The sequence below is a fragment of the Leucoraja erinacea genome, chromosome 30, assembly GCF_028641065.1.
Source record: "Leucoraja erinacea ecotype New England chromosome 30, Leri_hhj_1, whole genome shotgun sequence".
Lineage (NCBI taxonomy): Eukaryota > Metazoa > Chordata > Chondrichthyes > Rajiformes > Rajidae > Leucoraja > Leucoraja erinaceus.
The window spans coordinates 3,946,116-3,961,472 of NC_073406.1; the positions used below are offsets into that span (position 1 = coordinate 3,946,116).

The 15,357-nt window shown below is 45.9% G+C and overlaps 1 protein-coding gene across 1 annotated transcript; it reads right to left on the bottom strand.

Annotated features, from left to right (window-relative positions):
• Positions 1-5,021: 5,021 nt before the first annotated feature.
• Positions 5,022-15,357, bottom strand: pink1 (PTEN induced kinase 1). The gene is made up of 8 exons (XM_055659159.1): positions 14,888-15,357; positions 12,815-13,225; positions 11,679-11,785; positions 10,120-10,302; positions 9,001-9,164; positions 7,950-8,077; positions 7,294-7,530; positions 5,022-6,153 (listed from the first exon to the last, which is right to left on the bottom strand). Exons 1-8 carry the CDS (start codon positions 15,206-15,208, stop codon positions 5,899-5,901), a joined length of 1,806 nt encoding a protein of 601 aa, XP_055515134.1. The 5' UTR covers positions 15,209-15,357; the 3' UTR covers positions 5,022-5,898.

Genomic DNA, 15,357 nt, shown 5'->3' on the forward strand with positions numbered 1-15,357 from the left:
TATTTATTTGTGTGTTTTGTAGTCAATGCCTATTATGTTCTGTGTGCTGAAGCAAAGCAAGAATTTCATTGTCCTATACAGGGACACATGACAATAAAGTTGAACTTGAACTTGAATGTTTGTCTCATCTTGGTCCTAAAAGACTTCCCCCTTATCTTTAAACAGTGACCCCTTGTTCTGGAATTCCCCAACATCGGGAACAATCTTCCTGCATCTAGCGACCAAATCTTTGCTGGTGACATACCCTCCTTACATCATCATAAGTTTGCTCAAATATGCTGTTTTTTCCTCTTAAAACTATTTTCCTCAAAGCACCCACTGGATCTGGGGTGGGGAACCTTTTCATGTTGGAATGCCGCATCAAGTTAGCTATAATAAGGCCGCATCCGAGAAACTTCAACTAGATATACTTTAAAATGTACATTATTTTGTTAAAATGGCCCTCATGATTTACTAATGTTTTAATTGTCAGTCGAGGAGGATTATGTTGTTGAATCTTCCTTTAATCTTTGGTATTTTAAATATGTTCATTTTAAGATTAATATTAAGATAATAAAAGACTAACAAAAACATATTAATAAAAACATTTGTTCTACAAATATTTTATTTATTCAAAAGGCCGCACTTAATGGCCTAGAAGGCCGCATGAGGCCTTAAGGCCACAGGTTCCCCACCCCTGCACTGGGTAATGGTTGTATTCAATATAGTTCCTTACTTGCTTGCAACGCTCAACGTTGCCGAATGGGGATCGTATCGCTTACGAATGTAAGCACCAAGTTCAAAGGACACATCTTTTGCAGTGAGCAGCTGTTCCCCAACAGATTCAAAGGATCACTGTATATTTGCTAATAATAAAAAACATGACTGACCCTCGGGTGATCCCAGTGAAGAGTTCTCCCGAGTTTTCCCCGGATTCGAACTCGGAGAATGTCCGTAGTGGGTCCGTAGGAGTTCGTGGATGTCTCGGAGCGGCTCGTACGAGTAAAAAACCAACAATGTTTTTCATCACCAGTATTTGTTTTTTACTCGTGGACATTTGTCACAGTTGTTGAAAAAAACGTCACGAGTCTGCTGGATTTCCCGCGTACCTACCGTTAGCATTACGGGCCGCAATGGGACATCCACAAGCTCCGACGGACCCGCTACGGACATTCTCCGAGCTCAAATCAGGGGAAAACTCAGGAGAACTCTTGAATTACCTCGTACAGTGGGACCATCACTTGTCGCAGTAGATAATGGTGGTAGCAGAATTAGCTGGGGAAACTTCCAGTTCCCAGCCCTGTGGACACTTCTGCTATGGGGCCAGGAAATTATAGTGAAAGGGGAAGATGATAAATGTTGTGGTGAAATGCAGTAGGGAAGAGGTATAATCTGAAAAGCAACGGGGCAATGCAAATAATTGTCACGGCAGACGGCGAATGATCCTTCTTAAATGTATATATTGTGCAGGGCTTAATGTTACGATTCAAATTCTCAGTGATATTGAACTTGTAGTTTGTAGAGGAATTTGGTCATGACAATATATTGTTGCTAAAAATAAAATAAAAAAAAAAAAAATAAAAAAAATCAGAACATTGAAAGAATTTGGCAGGTCAGGCAGCATCTATGGAGGTTAAAGAACCTAGCGGTAACAGGGAAGATTGTGAGTATATAACAGAGGGGTGGCTTGGATTAGATACTTTTATCGATGCATGTGACAAGTCACAGTGAGATGTGAGGTTCTCCACTTTGGTGGCAAGAACAGGAAGGCAGATTATTATCTGAATGGTGTCAAGTTAGGAAAAGGGGAAGTAGAATGAGATCTGGGTGTCCTTGTTCATCAGTCACTGAAAGTAAGCATGCAGGTACAGCAGGCAGTGAAGGGAGCTAATGGTATGTATGTTGGCCTTCATAACAAGAGTTGAGAATAGGAGCAAAGAGGTCCTTCTGCAGTTGTACAGGGCCACCACACCTGGAGTATTGAGTGCAGTTTTGGTTTCCAAATTTGAGGAAGGACATTCTTGATATTGAGGGAGCGCAGCGTAGGTTCACAAAGTTAATTCATGGGATTGCGGGACTGTCATATGTTGATAGAATGGAGCGACTGGGCTTGTATACACTGGAATTTAGAAGGATGAGAGGATATCATATTGAGCATAAAGATTATTAAGGGATTGGACAAGCTAGAGGCAGGAAACATGTTTCCGATGTTGGGGGAGTCCAGAACCAGGGGACACTGTTTAAGAATAAGGGGTAGGCCATTTAGAACGGAGATGAGGAAAACCTTTTTTTACCCAGAGTTGTGAATCTGGAATTCTCTGCCTCAGGAAGGCAGTGGAGGCCAATTCGCAGGATGCTTTCAAGAGAGCTAGATAGGGCTCTTAAAGATAGCGGAGTCAAGGGATACGGGGAGAAGGCAGGAACGGGGTACTGATTGTGGATGATCAGCCATGATCACAGTGAATGGCGGTGCTGGCTCGAAGGGCCGAATGGCCTACTCCTGCACCCATTGTCTGTTGTCTTTGTTTTGCATAACTAGGCATATTGTCAAAGTGCCGTCAAGGTTACAAAGTACCCCCTTTTTTACCCCCCCCCCCCCCCCACCCCACTCGCCACTCAACGGTCCCCTAGTCTGGAGGTTGGGAGGCAAACAGGTGGAAGATGGGATGAGGGGCAGATGGGGGAGGAGGAGTGGAACAGCGATAGGTGGAGTTAGATGCGGTGAGAGGGTGAGGGGCAGATGGAACCAGATGGGGGAAGGGGACAAGTAGGATTAACAAACATAAATATATAATCTTCTAATTTCAGGTAACACACACCACTGGTACTCCCCCCTCACACACACACACTCACCCTTTCGCCTAGTTTTCCGGCCAAGGACATGTCGCATCCCGACCACTTCCCCTTCGCTCCTCTCCCATTGCGTAAAATGCGTGCAAGTGCGATGGTGGAATGGTTCAGTTGCTTGAGAACAGCTGGGAAGAAATTGACAATTTCTTCCCAGCTGTTATCAAGCAACTGAACCATTCCACCATCAACTAGAGAGCAGTCCTGGACTATTATCTACCTCGTCAGGGGAGTCCCTCGGACTATCCTTGATCGGATTTCACTGGTTTTATCTTGTACTAAACGCTATTCATGTTATTCTCTTTATCATGTATCTGCACACTGTGGATAGTAATCATGTATTGTCTTTCCACCGACTAGTTAGCAGGCCATAAAAGCTTTTCACTGTGCCTTGGTACAAGTGACAATAAACTAACTCCAACTCAAACTTTTCTTCTCCTTGTTCACCTCTCCCATCATCACCTCCTTCTGGTTCCATCTGCCCATCACCCCCTCTCTATCTGACGATCCCTTACACTGTGGGTCTTGGATATTCTATTAAAAAAACCAAGAGGTAAAAATGCCGAGTACTAGAACTGGGGACAAGGTCCAAGCAACACATAAAAAGGTGCGCTGGCCTTCATTTCATTCTGCTGCCCTCAGTAACATTCTTCATTACACAATCAATGGCACATCAGAACATTTTCTTCCCAACTGTGTGAGATCGACTTAACCTGTACTTAACTCGGATCATGGCCAAGAGAGGGCATGCTGACCGGTTGCATCGTGGCTTGGTTCGGCAACTTGAGCGCCCTGGAGAGGAAAAGACTACAAAAAGTAGTAAACACTGCCCAGTCCATCATCGGCTCTGACCTGCCTTCCATCGAGGGGATCTATCGCTGTCGCTGCCTCAAAAAGGCTGGCAGTATCATCAAGGACCCACACCATCCTGGCCACACACTCATCTCCCCGCTACCTTCAGGTAGAAGGTACAAGAGCCTGAAGACTGCAACGACCAGGTTCAGGAATAGTTACTTCCCCACAGCCATCAGGCTATTAAACTTGGCTCGGACAAAACTATGAACATTAATAGCCCATTATCTGTTTATTTGCACTTTATCAGTTTATTTATTCATGTGTGTATATATTTATATCATGGTATATGGACACACTGATCTGTTCTGTAGTCAATGCCTACTATGTTCTGTTGTGCTGAAGCAAAGCAAGAATTTAATTGTCCGATCAGGGACACATGACAATAAACTCACTTGAACTTGAGCTTGATAGTGAACTAAAACTCGGCAGTGAACTGGTTCAACCAACACAACTCCATCGAATGGCAAAAGACAGCAGAGTTTGCATCATTAACGACAAACCAACATGTGGTGAGGGGAATGAAACTTAATATACTCGCGCACACTCTAGAAGAGCCACGCACATGCGCCCACCTCACAACATAAGCCCCAACTGATTAACCGCATATTTGTCTAATTAGTTAGGAACAAAATGCAATGTTTTATTCCTAGACGTGGACCTAGTAGCATTCATTTTCACCCAATTTCCATCTGCCCATCACCCCCTCCCCATCACCCCCGTCCCATCCCACTTTTTACTGCTCTACACTTGTAATCTTTCCCATATCCTCAGTCCTGATGCAGTGTCTCAACCTGAAACATCACCTTATGTCTATCTTTTGCCCCCACAGAAGCCGGTTGATCCACTGAATTCACCCAGCATTGTTTTTTGTCGAAGATAAGACACAAAAAGCTGGAGTAACTCAGCAGGACAGGCAGCATCTCTGGAGAGACCAGTCTGAAGAAGGGTCTCGACTCGAAACGTCACCCATTCCTTCTCTCCAGAGATGCTGCCTGTCCCGCTGAGTTACTCCAGTTTTTTGTGTCTATCTTCGGTTTAAACCAGCATCTGCAGTTCCTTCTTACACAGCATTATTTTTGTTCTGGACAAAAGTGCTGGAGAAACTCAGCGGGTGAGGCAGCATCTATGGAACGAAGGAAATAGGCAACGTTTCAGGCCACAACCCTTCTTCAGTTCTTTGTTCTACTTTCCAGCATCTGCAGTCTCTTTTGTCTTCAATGTATTTTAGCAGTTCTGTGCACTCTTAAGAATGTGTTTAACTTTCTGATGTTGTCTCATGATGGAGTGGGCAGTACTAGAAAGGAACAATTTCTGTAATATGCAAGAAATGAAAATCACTGTTCAAATTTCAAATCCTATTTTTAATTAAATCAGTTTAACAGAACCATACTGTAAATCAAACTGAAAACATATCTGTGGATTAATGTGAATGACAAAGTCATCAGCTCACGGAGTTATCTAGGTGGGAGAAACATTTACAATGCAGAAAAAGGAAGAAAAACACAAGAGTTGCAAGTCAAACGCAGATAGCATTCAGAAAACATATAGGACTTTCCACCCACAGGATTGATATTTCATAACCTGTAACCATATTTCTTCCACCTCCCCCCCCTCCTCTAAAATCTCAAAACTGTGGAACTCCTCACATCCACTAGGTCTCATGGAACCTAGACTTTGTGACTCCAACTGTGCTATTTAACAATGTCTTCTTTGCATGTTTGTACATTTTACAACCTGACGATTCCTTACACTGTGGGTCCTGGATATTCTATTAAAAATATACAAGAGGTTAAAGTGCCAAGTGCTAGAACTGGGGACAAGGTGCAAACAAGCAACACGTTTAAAAAAAAAAAAGTGCGCTGGCCTTCATTTCATTCTGCTGCCCTCAGTAACATTCTTCAGTACACATTCAATGGCACATCAGAACATTTACTTCCCAACTGTGTGAGGTCGACTTCACCTGTACTTAACTCAGATCATGGCCAATAGTGAAACAAAACACTTGGCAGTGAACTGGTTCCACCAACACTCTCCGTAGTATTAGCATTGAATGGCAAAAGACAGCAGAGTTTACTTCATTAACTATAAATCAACATAAGCCCTAATTGATTAAATGCATATTCGTCTAACTAGTTAGGAACAAAATGCAACGTTTTATTCCTAGGCGTGCACTTAGTAGCATTCATTTTCACCCGATTGTGTTTTCGAAGCAAATCTTTAGTTGTTTTTTCCACTTAGCAGCAGGTCCAGCCCCAGGTTCAGTTGTTCAAAGTTGAGATTTGCCAAGAAGTTCCTCCTCAGGTCAGTCTGCACTTTAGATCCACAATTCATCGCTCCCTGCAGGGAGGTGAGCAGAGTCTGGCACCGCAGCCAGTCGAATAGCTTCTCCACACTGATGTCGTCTGAAGACAGGAGCTCTGCCCCCCACTGGTGTAGATGCAGCATGTCGGCAGCAACTCGTGCTGACAGGCGCTGGGGCCGACAAGGAATAAAGGGCCTGTGTTTACACTTGCTTAGACAGCTCAACATATTACAAGTGATAAGTGATAGGAGCAGGATTAGGCCATTCGGTCCGTCAATTCTCTCCGCCATTCAATCATGGCTGCTCTATATTTCCCCCTTAACCCCCATTCTCCTGCCTTCTCCCCATCAAACCGACACCCATACTAAATTCATAGCAAAACACAGAGTGCTGGAAAAACCCAAGTCAGCCAACATCTTTGGAGGGAATGGATAGGCGGCACTTTGGGTCGTGACTCGTTTTCAGACCAATTGCAATTGGGGGGGGGGGGGGGGGGGGGGGGAAGCATGGTGGAGGGAGGCTGGACAAAGCCTGACAAGTGAGAGGTGGGGGCAGGTGGGTGCTGTGACTGACAATGGCTAGAGGTGAAAAGCAGGGGCGGAAAACCCGGGGAGGGGGGGCCCAGGGTTTTGAGAGGTTTTGAGAGGTGGGGGACATCTCTGTTTTGAGAGGTGGGGGACATCCCCTCCAAGTTTTTGCGATCCAGATTTTAAAACCCGGTGAAATCTCCGCTTCCCGCGAGACGGAGGTGGGACTGCTGATCGAGGGCGCCGATTGTACGAGAGAGACGTGGTCAGCAGGCAATGGGGGCGGGACATGAGGATTCAGCGCGATGATTGGAGGAGGGAGGAGTGGGCAGGGGGCTGAGGATAGTGCGATGATTGGAGGAGGGAGACGTGCCAAAACACTCTGCGTCTCATCCGTAGCCAGGATCGATCCTGGCCGGGTCTCCGGCACTGTCCCGTCCCCACCCGAGTTTCCCCCCCCCACGGGTAGCCAGAGAGGTCGGGAGCTGTACCTCCAGGCCCACAGCCAGCGCAGAGAAGCAGCGCTAAAGCCAGCGCAACTCTGCCTGTCCCGCCAGGTTAACCTGCCTGGGCTTGCGGGGAATATGGCCAGCGCGGAGATGCAGCGCTGTTGTCCCGTCAGTCCAGGCAGGGCTGTAGGTTAACCCGGCGAGACAGGCAGAGTTGAGCTGCATTTAGCGCTGGATTGAGCCTCCGAAGCCTCGCTTCAACAATGCACAGATGGATTGACACTTAATGTCCAACAGCACATTACCCACAGTTGGATATAATCACCGTACTCACCCTCTTGGGATCTCTGCACAATAATAGCTTCAGCACCAGTCTCACGTTTCTATGAATGGTGCCCGGCAAAGGCGGCAGCTTGTTCTCATCGTAGCTCCTGCTCTCCAGATAATCCCCTCCGTGTTGGTAGAAGGGATTGGTAAACCCCAGGACCTCATAGGCCAGAGTACCCACTGCCCAGGCATCAGATCTGCTGTAGTCTAAAGTCACCCGGGGTCCAGGTACTGCCGCACTGATCTAGGAAAGGACAACAGTCGGCGTGTGATTTAAGCCTTTGTGCACCAGCTTCAATTACAAGAAACACAGGGTTCCGATTACTGTGCAAGAAAGAACTGCAGATGCTGGCTTAAATCGAAGGTAGACACAAAATGCTGGAGTAACTCAGCGGGTGAGGCAGCATCTCTGGAGAGAAGGAATGGGTGCCGTTTCAGGTCGAGACCCTTGAAGGAATGGGTGACGTTTCGGGTCGAGCCCCTTTGGGGCTCAACCCGAAACGTCGCCCATTCCTTCTCTCCGGAGATGCTGCCTCACCCGCTGAGTTACTCCAGCATTTTGTTTCTACCTATGGTTCTAATTACTGTTGCAACAAGGCAGATCACAGCACCAACATAAGCCATGCACAGGTGCTTTGATTTTTTTCCACCCAGCGCACTTACCTCAGGGGCCATTAGACAGGCATTTCCGCCCCGGTCCACCTCCATGCTGGTAAAGGGAAGCTTCAATCCTTCATCCCGATTCACGAGGCAGCAACCAAAATCAGTGATCACCAAACGTGGGCATCCAACTGAACAGTGCACAAAAAGAAACACATTCCAGCTCGACCCGTCCCTTGTTAATAGCTAGCAACTGAGCCCATGATAGGACAGGCCTTCAAAAAACACAAACAAATATAGCTAGATATCTCCTGTGGTGCGTCAGAAATAGTGTGGTGGACACTGCATGAACGATAGTTTAGTTTAGAGGTGCAGCGGGAATCAGGCCCTTTGGCCCATCAAGTCCGTGCTGACCATCAATCGCCCGTTCACACTAGTTCTACATTGTCTCACCCACTCCTTGTACACCAAGGGGCAATGTACAAAGGGTTAATTGACCTACAAACCCGCACGTATTTTTGGGATGTGGGTGGAAGATGCAGGAAGATTGTTCCCGATGTTGGGGAAGTCCAGAACAAGGGGTCACAGTTTAAGGATAAGGGGACCGAGATGAGAATATTTTTTTTTCCCACACAGAGAGTGGTGAATCTGTGGAATTCTCTGCCACAGAAAGTAGTTGAGGCCACAGTTCATTGGCTATATTTAAGAGGGAGTTAGATGTGGCCCTTGTGGCTAAAGGGATCAGGGGGTATGATGAGAAGGCAGGTACAGGATACCGAGTTGGATGATCTGCCATGATCATATTGAATGGCGGTGCAGGCTCGAAGGGCTGAATGGCCTCTACTCCTGCACCTATTTTCTATGTTTCTATGAAACCGATGCGATCACAGATAGAATGTGCGAACTCCACACAGACAGCAGCCGAGGTCAGGATCGAACCAGGGTCTCGGGTTCTTTGAGGCATCAGCTCTACTACCAGCTGCACCACTGTGTTATATTGTCGTTCTATATTGTGTTGTGTTATATTGAACTTGTTACTGAACAAAGTTTGTGCAAAGTCATTAAGATTTACAGAAATCTGAACGTTGATAGTTTATAGAAGTGTCGCTCCTACCGGAATCAAACTCCACCAGAATATTGTCCGTCTTCAGATCTCTGTGGGCAATGTTGTGCTGAACCAGGTGATCCACTCCCTCCAGTAACTGAAGAATCATCAGCACAGCAGAGTCACCCCAAGGGGTACAGACTTGCAAGTATTGCTTCAGGGTACAGGGGTAACTACAATACAAAACGACACATACCAGCTGCCCAAAAGTCATCAAAAACCCCACTGCAAATTCCTCAATGCTTCATTTTATTTGAAAGGAACCAATAATTTTAACAGAACAGACGCTGGAATCTTGAGCAAAGTACAAAGTGCTGGAGTAACTCAATTGAACAGGCATCATCTGTGGAGGTCACAGATAGACGACGTTTTAGGACCAGATCCAAAATGTTGCCTATCCATGTCCTCCAGAGATGCTGCATGATCCATTGAGTTACTCCAGCACTGTCTGTTCTGTTAGCAATTGTTGCAGTTCCACACAGTGTTAACCCCAAGGTGTTGCTGCTCCCTTCACGTTAGTTTTCCCTATTCCCCTCCTGAAAGTACCAATTCTTAGGGGCAAAATGTTAAAGAAGGAACTGCAGATGCTGGAAAATCGAAGGTACACAAAAGTGCTGGAGAAACTCAGTGGGTGCAGCAGCATCTATGGAGCAAAGGAAATAGGCAACGTTTCGGGCCGAAACCCTTCTTCAGACCCTCAGAATTCAGAATTATTAGGTGCAGTTCCCTCGTCTCCCTCCTCCAATCATCGTGCTCTATCCTCAGTCCCATCCCCCCTACTTCCGCCTGACTGACACCTACCTCCTCCAATCATCGTGCTGAATCATCATGGTCCCCCCCCCCCCCCCCCCCCCCCCCCCCCATCTGCCTGCTGACCAACGTCTCTCTCATCCAATCGGCGCCCTCGATCATCAGTCCCACGGAATGCAGAGATTTTTTAATAGATTTATTTTCCACCTAATATAAATATCCAGATTACAAAACATGGGGGAGGGGGGGGGGGGGGGAAATGTGTGTGTCCCCCCCCCCCCCCCCCGGATTTCCGCCCATGCCTCCAATAACACGCTCATTAAATTCTAGGCCAGAGCTAGTTCTTCAGCCAGCGCATGGATGGTCTGAAATACCTACCTTTTCATCACCAGAAATAGCGTGCGGTTGCATCCTATCCCATTAGGATTCAAACTGGTGGGCAGTACATCAGGATAGTCCACCCATGCTCCAGGTAACAGAGGAACCTTGGCTGTAAATGCCCGGACAATCTGGATTATGTTTGGATGTGGTTTCAGCTTCTCTCTGCTATAATGATAAGGTCTGACCAAAGAAAGAGAAAGTCATGAATAGTCATAGAGTAGGTTTGATAACACTAAATATTATCAATTATTCCTCGTCTCTCATAGACTTCCCTTGTGTCCTTCCCCCTATTTTCTGCATCACACAACTTTGTTTTAATTTTTTTTCCAGTTCTGATGAAGTCTCTGGATCTGAAACATTAACCTTTTTTTCCACTGTTCCATATGTTCTGTCTGATCTTCTTTGTTATATCATCAAATCTATTCTGTTGCAAATCTCCCAGTTGCTAAACACTTTAACACGCCTTACCATTCCCACACTGCCCTTTCTGTCCTGGGCCTCCCCCACTCCCAAAATGAGGCCACACGCAAATTGGAGGAACAGCATCTCATATTTTGCGTGGGAAAGCTTACAACTCTTACAAAGCTTATATGAATATTGATTTCTCTAACTTCAAGTAACCCTTGTTTTCTCTCTCTATATCTGTTCCTCCCCAACCCAATTCTCCAGTAGTTTCACTGTCCTGATTAATGTTACTGTTTGTACAAGGTTAATTCCCGGGATGGCGGGACTGTCATATGCTAGAGAATAGAGCAGCTGGGTTTGTACACTCTGCAGTTTAGAAGGATGAGAGGGTATCTCATTGAAACATATAAGATTGTTAAGGGTTGGACACGCTAGAGGCAGGAAACATGTTCCCAATGTTGGGGGAGTCCAGAACCAGGGGACACAGTTTAAGAATAAGGAGTAAGCCATTTAGAACGGAGACAAGGAAACATTTTTTCTCACAGAGAGTGGCGAGTCTGGGGAATTCTCTGCCTCAAGAGGGCGGTGGAGGCAGGTTCTCTGGATGCTTTCAAGAGAGAGCTAGATAGGGCTCTTAAAAATAGCAGAGTCAGACGATATGGGGAGAAGGCAGGAACGGGGTACTGATTGGGGATGATCAGCCATGATCATATTGAATGGCGGTGCTGGCTCGAAGGGCCAAATGGCCTACTCCTGCACCTATTGTCCTCATTGTCGCCTTCCCCACATCCAACAATGAACCATTGTACATATCCATGATCATCATCTGCTTTGATCTGTTCTTTTCACATCTTCTGTTATTTGTACCCTTCCATATCTAGTTTCCCTCTCCCCTGATGCTCAGTCTGAGGAAGGGTCTGAACATGAAACGTCACTCATTCCTTCTCTCCAGAGATGCTGCCTGTCCCGCTGAGTTACTCCAGCATTTTGTGTCTGTATTTTAGCTCCATGTTATGATTGAGTGTACAAGAAAAAAGATCAAAAGGATAATCCCACCCCATACAAACGCAGTGTAATTGTCGCAGTATCTACATTTATTTATTCCATCATATCCATACTGACTAAGTCCCTAGTAAAGCACCAGTACATACAGAGCTAATCCTTTGGTGGTACCAAACTCTCCAGACAAAGCATTAGGGGTGGTTGGAACCAGCTCCTTGCCCATTGTTCTCAGGATAGCGTCAGTGGAGGACCCAGCCTACAACGACAAGTTTACATATCAAGCAAAAGCACTTTAAAATGATTTGCCAACTAACAATTTGCAACATTTACTTTGCATCACAGGAACCAGGTTCAAGTCTGAAAAAGAGTCTCGGCCCAAAACATCACCCATTCCTTCTATCCGGAGATGCTGCCCGTCCCGCTGAGTTACTCCAACATTTTGTGTCTATCTTCAAGACAAAGAGGTGCCGTACAAACCATGTCCTGGCTCAGGAATCTATAAATTGTCAATACCAATTTCCAATGAACTCTTTTCTTGCATGAAATTCATTATTTTTCAAACTGAGGGAAGTCAGTACATCAATGACTCTTTTGTAAATTAACTAGGTCCATGGAAAAAAGGGAAATCATACATTTGACCCCAATGCCTGGTGGGAACTCAGAAAAATTAAAAAATAATCAGGAACACTGCCGCCTGTGTCACTGGGCTGCCCGAGATTGAAAATAGTAGTTTTCAGTAAATAGTAGAACCAGCTCCTCCATTGCCTCCAAGGAATCATTTGATTCCCTGATTTTTATATGATTTGGATAGAATTACTACTTGAGTAGCGATTTTAATTCTGTGATTATCCAGACCCTGAGATGACATACATTCATGTGGTTAAGAATGGTTCCTATGTGCAGTGTGCAAAGTACAAATACTACCAATAGTAGTTTGGTCATTTACCTTTCACTACCACCCTGATAAACCTTTAATGCTTAGGAAGGAACTGCAAATGCTGGTTTACACCACAGATAAGACACAAATTGCTGGAGTACCTCAGCGGTTCAGGCAGCATCACTGGAAAAAAGGAATAGGATACATTTCAGGTTGAGACCCTTCTTCAGAAGGAGAGTCAGGGGACTTTAAGGGAACGTTTAATGCTGCTTACTGCAATTCACAATTTATTATTCTTAAAGAGGAATAATTTTAAGATTGATATATGTAGTATTTTAAACAATTTTACAAGCTCAAACAGTTGAGCCCAAGCAATGAATTTTCACTGGAAGGGACTGCTTAACTTACTTTTATGTTCCAAAGCATTTTTAAAGCCAAAGGATAGTCTGAGTCGTTGTGTGGGTGGCTGGCTTCTCCTTCGGATACAGCAGGTGGATCTCTCTTCCAAACCACAAAACTCAAACTTGAATTTTCGTCAGAAATTCGGGAATTACTTTCCGTTGTTTCGGCTCCAACACCGGAGACATCTGGCGCAGCAGCTGCTTTCACTCCCTTGCTTTTACTTTCTGGCGGTGACTCCTTTGTCCTGGTCTTACTGCTTGCTTTTGGAATGGCCACTTCAGGAATGGCGGCCTTGTACACGGCAGCGCTGCATCCTTTTCCAATGGGGTGTCCGATCTTGTAATCTTCCAGACAATGGCCAATGCTGGACAAGGGTATGGATTTTTCATATTGAATATTCTTTCTTTTAAACAGCATCTGGCAATTGGAAAAATGAAAAAAAAAAAAGAAACTTATTAAGAGCCACGAGATAAATTGCACGCAGACTAAAATGCTGGAAAAACTCAGCGGGTGAGGCAGCATCTATGGAGCGAAGGAATAGGTGACGTTTTGGGTCGAGACCCTTCTTCAGACTGATGTGGGGGGGGGCGGGAAAAAGAAAGGAAGAGGCAGAGACAATAGGCTGTGGGTGAGCTCGGAAGGGGAGGGGAAGGGGGTAGAAAGCATGGACTACCTGAAATTGGAGAAGTCAATGTTCATTCCTGGGGCTTAAACTACCCAAGCAAAATAAGAGGTGCTGCTCCTCAAATTTGCAGTGGGACTCACTCCGACCATGGAGGAGGCCCAGGATAGAAGGTTTGGATTCGGAATGGGAGGGGGAGTTGAAGTGCTGAGCCCCTGGGAGATCAGGTTGGTTAATGCAAACTGAGTGGAGGATAAATTGCACAACGCTTCCAAAATATAAATCAACTGGTGCACAATGGTTATCAAAAATTATCTCCTTGGATACCATGCAATCTAACCTTCCAGAGCAGCCTATCATGTGGAACCTTATCAAATGCCTTGCCTGGTCTATATAAACAACATCCATGGCATTAATCTTTTTGGTTAATTCTTCAGAAAACTCAGATTTGTAAGACATGATATTCCATGTACAAAACCATGCTGACTATCCCTAATCAGCTCCTGTCTCCAAATGCAATCTTATTAGTCTTGCAGGTGCCTGAAAACTCCTGGCATATTTGCTCTTCTCATTGCCATTGTCTATTTGGGGGCATGAAGTACACTCCCAACAAGATGATCATCCCCTTTTTATTTCTGTACCTCCCCATACCTCTAGTGTCCCCTTCCCGGACTCTCAGTCTGAAAAAGGGTTTTCGATCCAAAGATGAACTACTTCCTCCTGTGAGTGGTGAATCTCTGGAACTCTCTGCCACAGAGGGTAGTTGAGGCCAGTTCATTGGCTATATTTAAGAGGGAGTTAGATGTGGCCCTTGTGGCCAAGGGGATCAGAGGGTATGGAGAGAAGGCAGGTACGGGATACTGAGTTGATGATCAGCCATGATCATATTGAATGGCGGTGCAGGCTCAAAGGGCCGAATGGCCTACTCCTGCACCTAATTTCTATGTTTCTATGTTTCCTTGCTGCTTGACTTACTACTCCAGCATTTTGCTGGATTGCTTGCTTACTCCAGCATTTTGTGTCTATCTTTGGTACAAACCAGCATCTGCAGTTCTGCACCATGATCCCCTTTTTATTTCTTACCTGCACCTACATAGCCTCACTTGATCATGCACAGACAGAGAAGATTAGTTTAACATAGCATCATATTGGACATGTGTTTTGTGTTCCTGTGCTGTACATGTACTATGTTCCATGTAACACTACCGAATATGACAATATGGCATATATAGACGATAAGAATATGACGAGCTTATGCACGGTTTTTGTTCTGTATACTTTTTATTACGAATAACGTATATTTGTGAAAAAGTAAAAGTACATACTATCAGCCCCCTAAATGGCCATAACTTTGTTTAATACTGAAGATATGAAAGTGAATTAGGTGTCAAATTAAACTTCTTTTTATGCTTTATCTGATGGGATAAATTACAAATTTGTGTAACATTGCTACTTACCTGGATCTCCTCACACGCAGCGGTGCCGGTCCTCGCCTCCTCCACCCGCTGCTCGACGAAACCCAGGCCCAGGCCGAAGGCCAGCAAGGCCCCGCGGGGCCCGCGGATCCGTCGGAAGGCCTGGCGCTGCAGCTGGGCAGCCAGGCTGCTGATCGAGTGGCGGAAATAGCGGTAGCGGGCCGGCAGCTCGTACTGGAGCGGCGGGCGGCCCGCAGGCCTTAGGATCCCCGCACTAGGCCGCAGTCCCGCCGCGGGGGCGACCAGGCGCAGGGCCGAGCGGCCCAGCTGCCACCCGCGGGCCAACAGGCTCCGCATCGACATGGCGAACGATTAGGAGCGAAGTGGGCGCCGCATCCGTCGGCGAGGTCAAGTTACTGGGTCAACAACTCAACTCCAGTCCCCGGCTCGCTTACCAGCTGTATTACTCCGCGCCGTCACCATGGCAACGCGGCAACAGTCAACAGGCCCGA

Excerpts from the sequence above, each read along its gene's own strand:
- pink1 (XM_055659159.1), bottom strand. The coding sequence starts at position 15,208 with ATGTCGATGCGGAGCCTGTTGGCCCGCGGGTGGCAGCTGGGCCGCTCG. Across the intron at positions 13,226-14,887 it reads CTGCGTGTGAGGAGATCCAG|ATGCTGTTTAAAAGAAAGAA; the intron begins GTAAGTAGCAAT and ends TCCAATTGCCAG. Across the intron at positions 7,531-7,949 it reads CCTGTCTAATGGCCCCTGAG|ATCAGTGCGGCAGTACCTGG; the intron begins GTAAGTGCGCTG and ends GTCCTTTCCTAG.